The sequence below is a fragment of the Macaca nemestrina genome, chromosome 15 (genome assembly GCF_043159975.1).
Source record: "Macaca nemestrina isolate mMacNem1 chromosome 15, mMacNem.hap1, whole genome shotgun sequence".
In the NCBI taxonomy this organism is placed as follows: Eukaryota; Metazoa; Chordata; class Mammalia; order Primates; family Cercopithecidae; genus Macaca; species Macaca nemestrina.
In genome coordinates, this window is record NC_092139.1 from 761599 (window position 1) to 776073 (window position 14475).

General features: G+C 61.2%; 2 protein-coding genes across 3 annotated transcripts in view; one reads left to right on the forward strand and one right to left on the reverse strand.

Moving 5' to 3' along the window:
* The window catches only part of LOC105470722 (pre-mRNA processing factor 6), a 66904-nt gene extending 60698 nt beyond the window's left edge, over nt 1–6206 (reverse strand). For both annotated transcript variants that reach the window (XM_071078996.1, XM_071078994.1), the window contains exon 1: nt 6084–6206. In XM_071078996.1, coding sequence (XP_070935097.1) covers nt 6084–6202 — 119 coding nt within the window. In that variant the 5' untranslated portion in view covers nt 6203–6206. The remainder of the gene's footprint in view (nt 1–6083) is intronic.
* On the forward strand, nt 5574–13884 carry LOC105470465 (zinc finger protein 512B). The gene is given in 20 exon segments (XM_011722476.3): nt 5574–6029; nt 7007–7129; nt 7438–7580; nt 7942–8070; nt 8164–8822; nt 8926–8968; nt 8970–9153; nt 9251–9323; nt 9425–9567; nt 9723–9757; nt 9759–9848; nt 9927–10019; nt 10197–10247; nt 10249–10296; nt 10372–10542; nt 10870–11064; nt 11297–11398; nt 11666–11728; nt 12261–12359; nt 12723–13884. Coding segments are annotated over 19 exon segments (2694 nt in total). The 5' UTR covers nt 5574–6029; nt 7007–7008; the 3' UTR covers nt 12975–13884.
* Nucleotides 13885–14475: the final 591 nt, after the last annotated feature.

Below are 14475 nucleotides of genomic sequence, written 5' to 3' on the forward strand. Positions count from 1 at the left end.
AGAGGCGTCCGGGCAACCGCAGCGCAGAGGCTGGAAACAGGGCTCAAGCCACACCCGCGCGCGGCCCCCAGTGCTGGACACGACGCCCGGCACGCTGGAAGGGACAGCCCAGACCTCGCGTGAGGGTCCTGCGGCTGCCATGACAGAGGACCACCGAGGGGTGCTGAGAACAGCAGACACTCATTCTCTCACAGTTCTGGAGGCCGCAGTCCAAAATCCAGCTCTCCCGGGGCCTCCTGGGGAGACTCCTCGCCTCTCCAGCTTCCAGTAGCTGCCGGGAGAACTCGGGCTCATGGGCATTACCCGTCTCCACCTCTGTAATCAGATCACCTCCTCTTCTGTCTCTCAAATCTACCTCTGCGGGCGCGGTGGCTCACGCCTGTAATCCCAGCACTTTGGGAGGCCGAGGCGGGCGGATCACAAGGTCAGGAGATCGAGACCACAGTGAAACCCCGTCTCTACTAAAAATACAAAAAATAGCCGGGCGAGGTGGCGGGCGCCTGTAGTCCCAGCTACTCGGAGGCTGAGGCAGGAGAATGGGGTGAACCCGGGAGGCGGAGCTTGCAGTGAGCCGAGATCACGCCACTGCACTCCAGCCTGGGCGACAGAGCGAGACTCCGTCTCAAAAAAAAAAAAAAAAAGAAAAAGAAAAATCTACCTCTGTCTCCCTCTTATAAGGATGCTTGGACTTAGGGCCACCTGGGTAATACAGGATAATCTCCTCATCGCAAGATCTTTAATCACATCTGCAAATACCCTTTCCCAATAAGATTCCATTCCCACGTTCAGGGATAACACACGAACATCTGGCCGGGCACAGTGGCCCATGCCTGCAATCCCAGCACTGTGGGAGACCAAGGCAGGGGTGTCGCTGGAGGCCAGGAGTTCAAGACCAGCCTGTGAAGCATAGCAAGACCCCATCTCTACAAAAACTTTGGAAACTAGCCAGGCGAGGTGGCGCACACCTGTAGTCCCAGCTACTTGGTAGGCTGAGGCAGGAGGATTCCTTGAGTCCAGGAGTTCAAGGCACAATGAGTTCTGACCACACAACTGTACTCCAGCCTGGGCAACAGAGCAAGACCCTGTCTCAAACACACACAGATCACAGCACACACCCTGACACACACACACACACACAGCAATCAGACACATAAGAACTCAGAGGTTGGCCGGGCGCGGTGGCTCACGCCTGTAATCCCAGCACTTTGGGAGGCCAAGGCAGGCGGATCACGAGGTCAGGAGATCAAGACCATCCTGGCTAACAGGGTGAAACCCCGTCTCTACTAAAAATACAAAAAATTAGCCGGGCGAGGTGGCGGGCGCCTGTAGTCCCAGCTACTCGGGAGGCTGAGGCAGGAGAATGGCGTGAACTTGGGAGGCGGAGCTTGCAGTGAGCCGATATCATGCCACTGCACTCCAGCCTGGGTGACAGAGCGAGACGCTGTCTCAAAAAAAAAAAAAAAAAAAAAAGAAAACTCAGAGGCCACCACACACAGACACTCATACACAGAGATGCAATGACACTGACACCAGCAAACACCAACAAACACAAACACGTGCATGGAGTTGGCCAGACACACAGACACAAAGGTATATAACAGCATGCCCCATACAAAGATGTCATTACACAAATACACAAATACTAGCATGCAGACACACAATGACCTCCTAACACGTAGAAACACATGGGACACAGCACATCCCCGGCGCACACAAATGCAGTGTATTACACAACACCCTGGCATGTTGATGCTCACAGAAAACAGCCGTCCCTCACCAGCACCCTGACACTGAGACATGCCACAGCCTGGACACATGGATGCTGAAATCCAGACACATTGTCCCCAGGCACCCTGATGTCTAATCACCCAGATGCTAAAATACAGTCAGGCATTGCCCTCACCTAGCACAGGACACTGTCATATCCTGACACGGCAATGTCCAAACAGGTCGCATGTATGGACACCCAGACTTACACAGGGAAAGCTGACGGCCTTGGATGCACCTAAGGGGACACACACTGACCCCTCAGGAAATCCTGCTGGTCCTGTCCCCAGGGTGGGAAAGGTCAACAAGGGAAGAACATGATGCTAGCCTTGCAGGGAATGCCCTCCCCTTCCTCCTCGGGTCACACAGGCTGGTGTGCACTGGCCTCTCTCTGGCTCAGATTCCGAGGTGGACGGACTACCTCTTCCGCAAGAGGCAATCTTGCTGTGAGTGCTCTGTGCCAGCCTTGAGTGAAGCAGATCCCAGGCCCCTTTGAGGAAAGACAAAAATCTCATTGCCCAACCCCCCCAGCAGTGCCTCTGAGCTTGCCCCACAGGGGACAGGGAAAGGGGCCCATTGGGCCGGAAGGGCCCCAGTGAAGGAGGCACACCTGGTAGCTCCATTTCCTGACCAGCAACTTCCAGCCCACATCAATTTTAAGGAGTCCAGAATGTTTGTAGTATGCAAAAAGGGGCCTTACGAAACCTTTAAAAGTCTGTTTTAATTGTAAAAATAGTATGTGCACATGGTTTTAAAAAAAATGCTGGCCGGGTGTGGTGACGCACACCTGTAATCCCAGCACTTTGGGAGGCCGAGGTGGGTGGATCATGAGGTCAGGAGTTCGAGATCAGCCTGGCCAGGTTGGTGAAACCCCATCGCTACTAAAAATACAAAAAATCAGCTGGGCATGGTGGCACGTGCCTGTAATCCCAGCTACTCGGGAGGCTGAGGCAGGAGAATTGCTTGAACCCGGGAGGGAGTGGAGATGAATCCACTGCACTCCAGCCTGGGTGACAGAGCAAGACTCCATCTCAAAAAAAAAAAAAACTGCTCTGTGGGCACAAGATGAAAACCAGAGTCTCCCTGACTCTTCCCTCCTGAGGTCTGAGGCCTTCCCTGGGAGATGGGTGCTGTGAACAGGTAAGAATGGCCCTCCTAAGGCCAGGCGCGGTGGCTCACAACCTGTAATTCCCAGCCCTTTGGGAGCCGAGGAGGGCAGATCATGAGGTCAGGAGATCGAGACCATCCCGGCTAACACGGTGAAAACCCCGTCTCTACTAAAAATACAAAAAAAATTAGTCAGGCGTAGAGGTGGGCGCCTGTAGTCCAGCTACTCGGGAGGCTGAGGCAGGAGAATGGCGTGAACCCGGGAGGCGGAGCTTGCAGTGAGCCGAGATCACACCACTGCACTCCAGCCTGGCTACAGAGCGAGACTCTAAAAAAAAAAAAAAAAAAAAAAAAAGACCCTCCTAGCCAGAGGCGGTGGGTCACACCTGTAATGCCCACACTGTGGGAGGCTGAGGCAGGAAGACGGCTTGAGCCCAGGAGTTCAAGACCAGACTGGTCCAATAGAGAAAGACCTCGTCTCTATGAATACTTTAAAAACTTAGCAGGTGAGGTGGCACACACCTGTAGTTCCAGCTACTTGGGAGGCTGAGGTGGGAGGATTGCTTGAGCCCAGGTGGTAGAGGCTGCAGTGTGCCAAGATCACACCACTGCATTCCAGCCTGATGACAGAGCAAGACCCTATCTCAAGAAGAAAAAAAGAAAGGAGAAGAAAGGAGAGAAAGGAGAAGAGGGGGAAGGGAGGGGAGGGGGAGAGAGGGGAGGGGAGAAGAGAAAGAAAGAAAGAGAGAGAGGAAGAGGCCGGGCGCGGTGGCCCAAGCCTGTAATCCCAGCACTTTGGGAGGCCGAGACGGGCGGATCACGAGGTCAGGAGATCGAGACCATCCTGGCTAACACGGTGAAACCCCGTCTCTACTAAAAAATACAAAAAACTAGCCGGGCGCGGTGGCGGGCGCCTGTAGTCCCAACTACTTGGGAGGCTGAGGCAGGAGAATGGCGTGAACCTGGGAGGCGGAGCTTGCAGTGAGCTGAGATCCGGCCATTGCACTCCAGCCTGGGCGACAGAGCGAGACTCCCTCTCAAAAAAAAAAAAAAAAAGAAAGAAAGAGAGAGAGGAAGGAGAAAGGGAAGGGAGGGAAGGAAGGGAGGGAAGGAAGGGAGGAAGAAGAAAGGAAGGGAGGGAGGGAAGAGAAGGAAGGGAAAGAAGGAAGGAGAAAAGGCAGGAAGGGAGGAAGGGAAGGAAAGCAAGAGAAGGAAGGAAGGGAGGAAGGGAGGGAGGGAACAGAAGAGAAGGAAGGAAGGAAAGAAGAAGGAAGGGAGGGAGGGAGGGAAGGAAAGAAGAAGGGAGGGAGGGAAGAGAAGGGAGGGAAGGAAAAAGGAAGGAAGGAGAAAAGGAAGGAAGAGAGGGAAGGGAAGGAAGAGAAGGAAGAGAACGAAGGAAGGAAAGAAAGAAAGAAAAAGAAAGAAAGAAAAAGAGAAAGAAAGAAAGACAGACAGACAGACAGACAGGACAGGACAGGACTCTCCTGGGGGAGATTCTTGCGGGTCCTGTGCTAGTCCCGTGTGGGGCCTCCTCCGTCCTCTTTAGGAGAGCTACACCTTTCTCTGCCTCATTCAATTCTCAAGTCCTGTGGTGTCAGTGCCCCGTCGCCTCCAGACCACTCAGCCCACACGGGACCCCAGTGCCCCCTGCAGAAGCCCAGGATATGGGGCAGGGAAGGCCCTGGCACTGGTTCAGAACCACTGCCCCCAGAGCTGGGAAAGGCTGACCCAATGGTCAGTGACCCCAGTAAAGCTCCATGGCCTCAAGCCACCAGGCACCGCCAGGGGCCAGTCGCAAAAGTGGTCTCAGGGCCGGCTGGAAAGAGGCTGAATCCTGCTTTGCCGGTGCACGGCCCCCAGGGCCAGAGGTCAGGGACTCGAGCCCAGAGACCACCCTCGCCGCGCGGGCCAGGATGCGGCGGAATCAGGTCGCCTCAATCCGTGGCGCGCCGGACTCCGGGCAGTGCCCAGCGCCCCTATCGGGCCTCAGTTTACCCCACTGTCCAAAAAACTCCCCGCGCCCCAGGACGGCAGAACTGGCTACTCCGGACTGCGGGCCCGGCCGACGGGGGCGGAACCGCGGGGGGGGGACCACAGGCCAGCGCCGGGCCCCCTCCCCGCCCCCTCCCCGCCCCCTCCCCCGCCGCGGAGCGGCCGCGGGAATAACGCGAGAGTTCGCCCCCTCCCCCCCGCAGTAAAACTGTCAAAGGTGGGAGGGGCGGGAGCGCGCATGTGCGCAGCGCGGCGCGCAGCCTGCGCCGCCCGGACCCACCGCCCCCGCGGCCCGCGCCCCGCGCCCCCCACCCCGGCCCGGCCCGGCCCGGCCGCAGCCCCGCTGGGCGCCGCAGGTAAGCGCCCGGCCGTGCCCCAGCCCCGATCTGGCCGCAGCCCCGGCGCCCACCGCGCCCCCGGATCTCGACCCCGCGCGCAGGCCGAGGAGGGGGCCGGGCCCGGAGCCCCCCCGCCCCCCGCCGCGCCCGAGCCCCCGCGCCCCGCGCCGGCGCCGTCTTCCTGCCTCCTCCTTCTCCAGAAAAAGTCGCCATTTTGTTCACTTGCCTTCGCCCCCCCACCCCGCGCCCGCGATCGGCCCTGCCCGGCCAGGCCGAGGCCCGCGCCCCGCGCCCGCGCCCGCTCCCGGCCCCAGGTGACAGGTGGGTGGCGAGGCTGGCCCCAGGTGCGCGTCCCTGGCCGCGCTCACCCGCGCGCTAGGCCTGGGCCGGGGTCCCGGGCCGAACGGCCTACGCGGCGGACCCGCTGCTGGCGTCTCCTGCGCGCAGCGCGGCGAGCCCCCTCTCCCCGCCAGGGCTCGGTGTGCCCGCTGGGCTCGGGAGGGCCGAAGCCCCTTCTCGCCCGGGGCGCCAGTCGCGTCTCTACCTCCCAGGCCGGCCCTGGCCTCAGGTCCCACTACTCTGAATTCTTCTCCCAGGCTTCAGAAAAATTGGGGGCCACCGGGGTCGTCAGGTGCTGGGATGACTCATGCGGACCCTGTCTCCTTTCAAAGTTGCAAAGTGAGGACTTCCAGAGAACTTTGTGCCCGGACACTGGCCTCCCCCTTGGCAATGGGCAGTGACTGTCCTGACCTCTGACCTCAGCTCTCTGGCCCTCCTGGACACAGCAGCCCCTTCCCATCCCCTCTGATCTAAGTTAATTAGAAGGTATCAGGAGGGGGCCACCTGCCCACCCAACCCTCACCCTGCTTCCTGTCCCACCTCTTTCCGTGGCTTTTCCACAGGGCTGAGCCCAGAGTCTCCTCTGCTCCCCAGCTCTCAGGATGGGGTTCCCAGCAGCACAGGACCTCGGGGGGGCCCAGCGTTGGGCAGCAGGGCATTCTCTCTGGCCAGCAGCCTGGGCCTTCACTGCTAGTGCTTCCACTACTTGTTTGGCTGAGGTGGTGGTAATGGGTCTGTGGGCAGGGGACTGAGTTCCAGAGAGAGATTGGGGGCGGGTCAGCCTGCCAGGCCCGCAGACAAGTCTGTGAAGAGGGTCAGGTGGGATAGCTCAGCCAGCACAGAGACAGGAGCCTGGTGCAGGGCTGGAGTGGGCTGGGGGTCCCCAGTGCCCACCTTGGCTGTTTTCCATCTGTGTCTGGAGAGAAGATTCCAAGGGTACCTGCCTGGGTAGGTTGGCATTGCATCAGGTCTGCATGGGAGGGTACCAGGGCCCCAGTGAGAAGCTGTGCCCCCACTGCTGGGCCCGGGCAGCTTGTGAGCCAGCAGCCATCATCGGAGACATAATTGTCCGCTGGAGGAATGTTGCCAGCCTCCTTCCTCCTGCACAAGGCACCTCTCCCGGGGGCACACCCCTCCCAGCATCACCTCCGGCATCATCTCTGCAGCTGTGGGGCTGTGTGTTGGGAAGGGGATCTGGAAGCTGGTGAGGGTCTCAGGACAGGACTAGATCCTTCCAAACTGATGACGCCTCCTGGGTTATCTGGGGAGACCTTGGCTGGCAGCCCCTCCCCTAAGTCAGAACCCCCCATCACTTGCTTTTCCCACGTGAACAAAACCACAGGAGGGCAGGCCCCTCACCCCTGACCAGCGAGGACCTGCCAAGGGCGGGGCTCCAGGGCAGCCTCACCACGTGTTCTGAGTGGGGCCCGTCAGGCCTCACAGATTGTCTACTTGCTCCGCAGAGATGACGGATCCTTTCTGCGTTGGAGGCCGTCGGCCCCCGGGGTCCAGCAAGAGTGGTCCCGGGAAGGATGGCAGTCGAAAGGAGGTCCGACTTCCAATGCTGCATGATCCACCGAAGATGGGTAAGAGGAGTCAGGGCCAAAGTCAATTCTGGGCATGGTTCTGGGCAGCAAGGGGTAGGAGTGGGCCACGGCCCCGGGCATCCTGTCTCCAGGTACCCAGCTAGGCCCCTTGAGTTCCTAAGGACCTTACCAGGGGAAGGGTTGCCTTGGACATCGCCCAGGGCCCTGGGTTCTTGTCCTCAGCTGGCCACAGCCCCTGCTCCCGGTGCCCTGGTGTTGGGACAGTGGCGCTCACTGTGGGCCTGTGCAGCCCCCAGTGGTAGACAGTGCTACACAGCTTCCGAGCCTTGCTGTGTTATGTGCTGCAGGGATGCCGGTGGTCCGTGGTGGACAGACAGTGCCTGGCCAAGCCCCTCTCTGCTTTGACCCAGGAAGTCCAGCCAGCGACAAGACAGAAGGGAAGAAAAAGGGGCGGCCAAAAGCCGAGAACCAGGCCCTCCGAGACATTCCTGTGAGCTCCCTCAGGGCCATGGTGGGGCTCATGCTGGGGTCTCCCTGTCCAGCCACTGCCCTGCCCTGATTTGTCCTCTGCACATCTGGTACCAACTCTGTGCCTCAAGGTGTGGGCACTGGCCTGGCAGGCTTCATGTGGTCTGGCTTTATATCTGGTGTGCCGGGAGATTCTGGGCTCCTAGAGCAGGTCTTGTGCATGGCCCCTGCCGGGTGGCTTGAATTCCCACTGCAGTCCGATGTTGAGGGGCTCATGTGGTGTGTGCACCCTGCAGGCCCAGGGAGGGCTCTGAGTGTGGGGCTCGGGCTGGCAGTGGCCCGGGTGGCTGTGGGTCAGCAGCACCACCTTTCCCCACACCTAGCTCTCCCTGATGAACGACTGGAAGGATGAGTTCAAGGCACACTCGAGGGTGAAGTGTCCAAACTCGGGGTGCTGGCTGGAGTTCCCCAGCATCTACGGGCTCAAGTACCATTACCAGCGGTGCCAAGGGGTAAGGGACTGTGGGTCAGGGAAGAGGAGGCCTTGGGGTGTGTCTGGGCAGAGGCCCTTGGGGCCCTGTCCCACACCCGCCCTCCCTGCCCAGGGTGCCATCTCAGATCGGCTCGCCTTCCCCTGCCCCTTCTGCGAGGCTGCATTCACCTCTAAGACCCAGCTGGAGAAACACCGGATTTGGAACCACATGGACCGACCTCTGCCTGCCTCCAAGCCTGGGCCCATCAGCAGGCCGGTCACCATCAGCCGGCCCGTTGGGGTCAGCAAGCCCATTGGAGTGAGCAAACCTGTCACTATTGGCAAACCCGTGGGTGTCAGCAAACCCATTGGCATCAGCAAGCCAGTCTCTGTTGGCAGACCCATGCCAGTCACCAAGGCCATGCCAGTCACTAGGCCCGTGCCAGTCACCAAACCTGTCACAGTCAGCAGGCCCATGCCAGTCACCAAGGCCATGCCGGTCACTAGGCCTGTGCCAGTCACCAAACCCATCACAGTCACCAAGTCTGTGCCAGTCACCAAACCTGTACCTGTCACCAAACCCATTACGGTCACAAAACTTGTGACAGTTACGAAACCCGTGCCGGTCACCAAGCCAGTGACAGTCAGCAGGCCCATTGTGGTCAGCAAGCCGGTGACAGTCAGCAGGCCCATTGCCATCAGCAGACACACACCGCCCTGCAAAATGGTGCTGCTGACCAAGTCGGAAAACAAAGCACCTCGTGCCACAGGGAGGAACAGTGGTAAGAAAAGGTATGGGGCTCGTTCCAGGCCGGGGTCCTCCTCGCCATGGCCTGGGGGTAATGGGGCCCCAAAGTTAGGCCCTCCTGGCCCTCACCTCACCTGCTCCCTGCAGGGCTGCGGACGGCCTGGACACCTGCCCAATTCCACCCAAGCAGGGCCAGGCCAGAGAATGGGGAGTACGGCCCCTCCACCATGGGCCAGAGCTCGGCCTTCCAGCTGAGTGCAGATGCCAGCAGTGGCTCCTTGTCGCCAGGCAGCAGGCCGTCGGGGGGCGTGGAGGCACTGAGGGCTGCAGGCCCTGCGTCCCCGCCTGAGGAGGACCCCGAGCGCACGAAGCACAGTAAGATGAGAGCCCCAGGGGTGGCGGCCGGCACAGGCTCGGCTCCTGACGGTTATTTGACCAGAATCTTGGCCCCCGTTTTCTCTCCCCGAGTCAGGAAGGAAACAGAAAACACCCAAGAAGTTTACAGGGGAGCAGCCATCCATCTCAGGGACCTTTGGGGCTCAAAGGTAAGACCCCAGCCTGGTGTGCACTTCAGGGCTGGGGCTGTCCACTGAGCAGCAGCCCCTGAGCCCACCCCTGCCTCTCTCCACCCCATGTGTGCACACAGGCCTGTCAAAGCTGAGGACAAGGCCCGAGTTCACCGCTCCAAGAAGCAGGAGGGGCCAGGCCCTGAGGATGCCCGGAAGAAGGTGCCAGCCCCCATCACTGTCAGCAAGGAGGCACCAGCCCCCATGGCCCACCCAGCTCCAGGTAGGGGCTGCTGGCAGGGGCTCAGGGCAGCTCTAGAATGCGGGTAGATCCCACAGCACAGGGATGGGGGCTGAGTGTGGAGGCTGGATTCTGTGCCTGGTGTCCAGGCCACCCAGGGGTCCCCACAAGCCTTCGAGGCCCCCTGCTCCCCACAGGTGGCCCTGAAGAGCAGTGGCAGAGGGCCATCCACGGAGCGCGGGGAAGCCGTCTGCCCCACCTGCAACGTGGTCACCCGGAAGACGCTCGTGGGGCTCAAGAAGCACATGGAGGTGTGTCAGAAGGTAAGGCAGCTCCTGGAAGGCGCTGGGAGGGAGGTGCCCCGGCCGCAGGCAGGCTTCTCACACGTGCGCCATCTGCAGCTTCAGGATGCACTCAAGTGCCAGCACTGCCGGAAGCAGTTCAAGTCCCAAAGCTGGGCTCAACTACCACACCATGGCGAGCACAGTGCCAAGGTACTGTCGGGCCCCCAGCGCCTGTCCAGCGTGACCTCTGACCTCACACCCCACCTTCACCACAGCTCCCCCAGTTTCTAGCCTCGGATGACGGTGGCCCAACACCTGGGTGGGGCAGGGCCAGGGCAGGGACCTGTGGTGGTGGTGGTGGGTCACCGACGTTCACCCTGTCCTCAGCCCTCTGATGCCGAGGCCTCTGAGGGGGGTGAGCAGGAGGAGCGCGAGCGGCTTGCGCAAGGTGCTGAAGCAGATGGGACGGCTACGCTGCCCCCAGGAGGTCAGTGGGGGCCACGGCAGTGTGGGGTGGGGGGGCCCTGCTGGCCACTCACCCACCCTCTGGCCTGACCCCCAGGGTTGCGGGGCTGCCTTCTCCAGCCTCATGGGCTACCAGTACCACCAGCGGCGCTGTGGGAAGCCGCCCTGCGAGGTGGACAGCCCCTCCTTCCCCTGCACCCACTGTGGCAAGACATACCGATCCAAGGCCGGCCACGACTACCACGTGCGCTCGGAGCACACGGCCCCTGTGAGTGGCTCTCCGTTCTGTGGCATCCGTTCCGTGGCACCATGCTTGCTCCTGTTTGCCGTGTGTGTTCTGTGTGCCTCGGGTACCAACCGTATTTGTCCATGTGCCGCCTAACGCATGTGTTTCCCACCCCTCTCTGTGAGAGGCGCGTGTCCTGGTGGGCGGGAGGGTGAAACCTCCCTGTTCCCTCGGGTTGCCTGCGTCAGCCGTGTCCCCAGCACACTACGAGGCCTGTGGGTCCACCGGCCTTGGGGTGGCCTCACTGTGCGCCGACCTGCCTCTTGCTCCTGCGGCTCACTCTAGCCTCCATGCCTTCCTGCCCTTCAGCCCCCCGAGGAGCCCACAGACAAGTCCCCCGAGGCTGAGGACCTGCTGGGTGTGGAGCGGACCCCAAGCGGGCGTGTCCGCCGCACGTCGGCCCAGGTGGCGGTGTTCCACCTGCAGGAGATAGCAGAGGACGAGCTGGCCCGCGACTGGACCAAGCGGCGCATGAAGGATGACCTCGTGCCCGAGACCGCACGGGTGAGCTGCCCACCCGGTATTGTGGACAGTGCTGTGGCCTCTGGGCGGGACATGCCTTGGCCTGAGCCTTGGGACAGCCGCCCCGTGACCTGGGCCAACCGTTGCCCCCGCCATCTGTGGCGAGTGTTGCCTGCTGCCGTGGCGAGTGTTGCCTGCTGCCAAGGCGAGTGTTCTTAGAGCAGCTGGGGTGTCTCCTGGCCTCAGGCTCACCCTGGTGCTGTCAAATTCACAGCTCAACTACACTCGGCCAGGGCTCCCCACGCTGAACCCCCAGCTGCTAGAGGCATGGAAGAATGAAGTGAAGGAGAAAGGCCACGTCAACTGTCCCAATGATGTGAGCAGAGGCCGCCGGGTGGGGGCGTGGGGACCCACACAGGGACAGAGCCCAGGTGTGGCCCTCAGAGCAGGAGTGGAGGCTGAGAGCTTTCAGGAGGTGCCCAGACCACCCCAGGCCTTGCATGCCCAGCCTGCCCGATTCCCAGGACTCACACCCCCTCACTTGTCCCAAAGAGGTCTCAGAGATCCCCTGGGGTAGGGCAGGGGTGTATCTTGGTGTGGGGTGCCCACCAGCGGCCCTCGCCCACGGCTGCCTCCCCTGCAGTGCTGTGAAGCCATCTACTCCAGTGTGTCCGGACTCAAGGCTCATCTTGCCAGCTGCAGCAAGGTCAGTTCTGGGGCCCGCCCCATGGCCAAGTGCTGAGCTCAGAGATCCCAGCTCACCCCACCTGGGCCTCCCACAAAATAGTGTGGGACCCTGCCCTGCCCCCCACTTTTTCTATGTGGCCTCCTCTTCCACGAACCCAGAGACTGGCTGGAGGCTGATGGCCAGCCTAGGACACCTCCCTCACCCCTAACCCCAGCCGCAAGCCAATGAGTCCTAGTCCTGTCCTCGGAGTTCTGTGTCCATGTAGGCATGAGTGGGCACCCCGACCCAGGCAGATGGCACACTGGCTTAGAATAAGGGATGCTTAGCAAAGGTCTGCAACTCTTCCCCTGGGCACCTGCCTCTCCCTACCCTTCCTCTCCCCACCACCCCTGCAGCCCCGGCAACCCAGTCACCCCCAGCACTGTCCAGCACAGATAGCCACAGCTTTCCTTTGGCCACCCCTGACTTTGACCCTTTAGCCATGAGTAAGGGCTTAGGACAGATCTGGGTCCTCCAAGGGCTGAGGCACTGGCCTGCCTGTGCATTGCAGGGGGCCCACCTGGCGGGGAAGTACCACTGCCTGCTGTGTCCGAAGGAGTTCAGCTCTGAGAGTGGCGTCAAATACCACATCCTCAAGACCCACGCAGAGGTGCAAAGGCCATCACTAGGGCCTGTGGCTGGGGGCTAGCCCAGGAAGGGACGGGGCTGGGGTTGGGCACCCCTTGTGGGTGGAGAGATCAGTGGCCCATGGAGTGTGCCTGGGACAGCAGCCAATGTGGAGAAATCTGGTAGTTTCTCCTCAAAGTTGGGTCTGGCTTCCCTGGGAGAACTGGGAGGCTTGCACCCTGAGCTGGAGCTGCCCTGAGGGTGTCCGCCTGTCCAGCCCCCAGCAGCCTTGCCATGGGTGCTTGCCTAGTCCTGAAGGCAGACAGGTCTTCAGCTCTCAGGCGACACCTGGCTCAGGTGCTCAGCATCCAGTCCTAGGCCTTCATCAGCGCTTTTCTCTCCCCAGAACTGGTTCCGAACATCAGCAGACCCACCTCCCAAACACAGGAGCCAGGACTCATTGGTGCCCAAGAAGGAAAAGAAAAAAAATCTGGCCGGTGGGAAGAAGCGGGGCCGAAAGCCCAAGGAGCGGCCCCCAGAGGAGCCTGTGGCCAAGCTGCCCCCACGCCGGGACGACTGGCCTCTAGGATGCAAAGACAAGGGGGCCCGGGGCTCCACTGGCCGGAAGGTGGGAGCCAGCAAGGCACCTGAAAAGTGAGCTTGGCGGGTGGGGCCTGGCCCCCATGCAGCTGCCACACCGCCCTCTGTTCAAGGCAGGGCTAGCTCCGGGACCTCTGTCCTCCAGTTCTCCATCCCCCACCCCCACCTCTTCATCTGTCCAGTGGGGGCAGCCAGCCACGCTCCCTTCCCTGAAGGTGGCCCTTCCCCTGTTAAGGCTGCCACAGGGCACACCTGGGTTGGGGCTCCCCAAGGTGTGTCCAGCAGAAGTGCAATAGCCGGGAGGGTTGCCCCTCCCCATGGGAATGTGTCTGGGGTCTTGGTGCCACAGGGGCTGCAGTGCAGAGCAGGCAGATGGCCTTTGGCCTCCGGGCTCTGCTTCCTCAGGCCCTGCCGGGTCCCCACCCTGGCTCCCTCAAGGCTCAGGCATCCCTGGTGACCTGTGGTTCTGGGCTGGTGAGGGCACCTGAGCGACTGGCAGCCGGCAGCCACCATCCTGGCCTCACCTCCACCCAACACTGGAACTCCAGCACCCCCAGCTACCTCCCAGGACAGACCCCCGTCTGACCACTGCCATGCTGACCCGACAGGCTCCTGCCTGCCCTTGGCCACCCACTTGGTCCCCCTGCTTCTGTTTTCTACCTCTCCAGGGCTGCCCCCTACCCCACCCCTGCCGCTCCTCTGTCAGTGTGATCCCTGCTGTGCTCAGGCCCTGCCCCACAGGCCTGTCTGTGCTCCCAGCTTGGGGTAAGGGAGGGTTTTGCTTCTTGCACCTACAGGGCAGCAGGAGCTTGATGCCCTTCAACACAGCTGCCAGCCCTGGGGGTGTGGGGCCCCTGGAGTATGCTCTCCCTCCAGTGTTCAGCCTTCTGGCACTGCAGGCCTAGGTTGGAGCAGCCTCATGGAGTAGGGATGGACTAGTTTGGGCTCTGGGGTCTTCCTGGGGCCCACGGACATGTGGGGCAGGAAGCTGGGCAGAGCTGGCCTGGCTCTGAGTGGCCACTGGGGGAAAGGCAGCCTTCTGTCTGCCAATCTGGGTAGGCCCAGTGGCCGAGCTCTCATGGGAGCCCCCTCCCCACTTTTTTTTAACCGGCCCCCATTGTTTCTGGTCATGTGGACTGATATGGGAACTGAAGGCCAGCCAGGGGAGGGGTCGGCCAAAGTCACGCAGGCTGATGGCAGCTCCAGAGCTGTCTTTGCCCCCTTTGTGCCCCGGGGGACGGCTGGGTCTACAGGCTGGGCAGGGGTCAGGCAGGGAGTCCAGGGTGCCTGGAAGAGGGGGCCACAGCCTGTGGCTGCCTCCCTGGGGTCCTGCCTTCCAACCACGGCGTTGCAAGGAGGACGAGGCTCTGAGGGGGCAGCTTTGGAGGGAGGCCGTTTTCCAGGGTGGGTGGGAGTGGGCTGAGGGCTCATCCCCACTGACCCTGGACGATGTGAATTTTGATGTTTGCCCGTGTGCGTGTGTCTCCTGGGTGTAGTGGATGCCAGTCTTGTTGCTGTGACAAGTAACAACCTTTTTTTAAAATTGTTTTTTATACAAA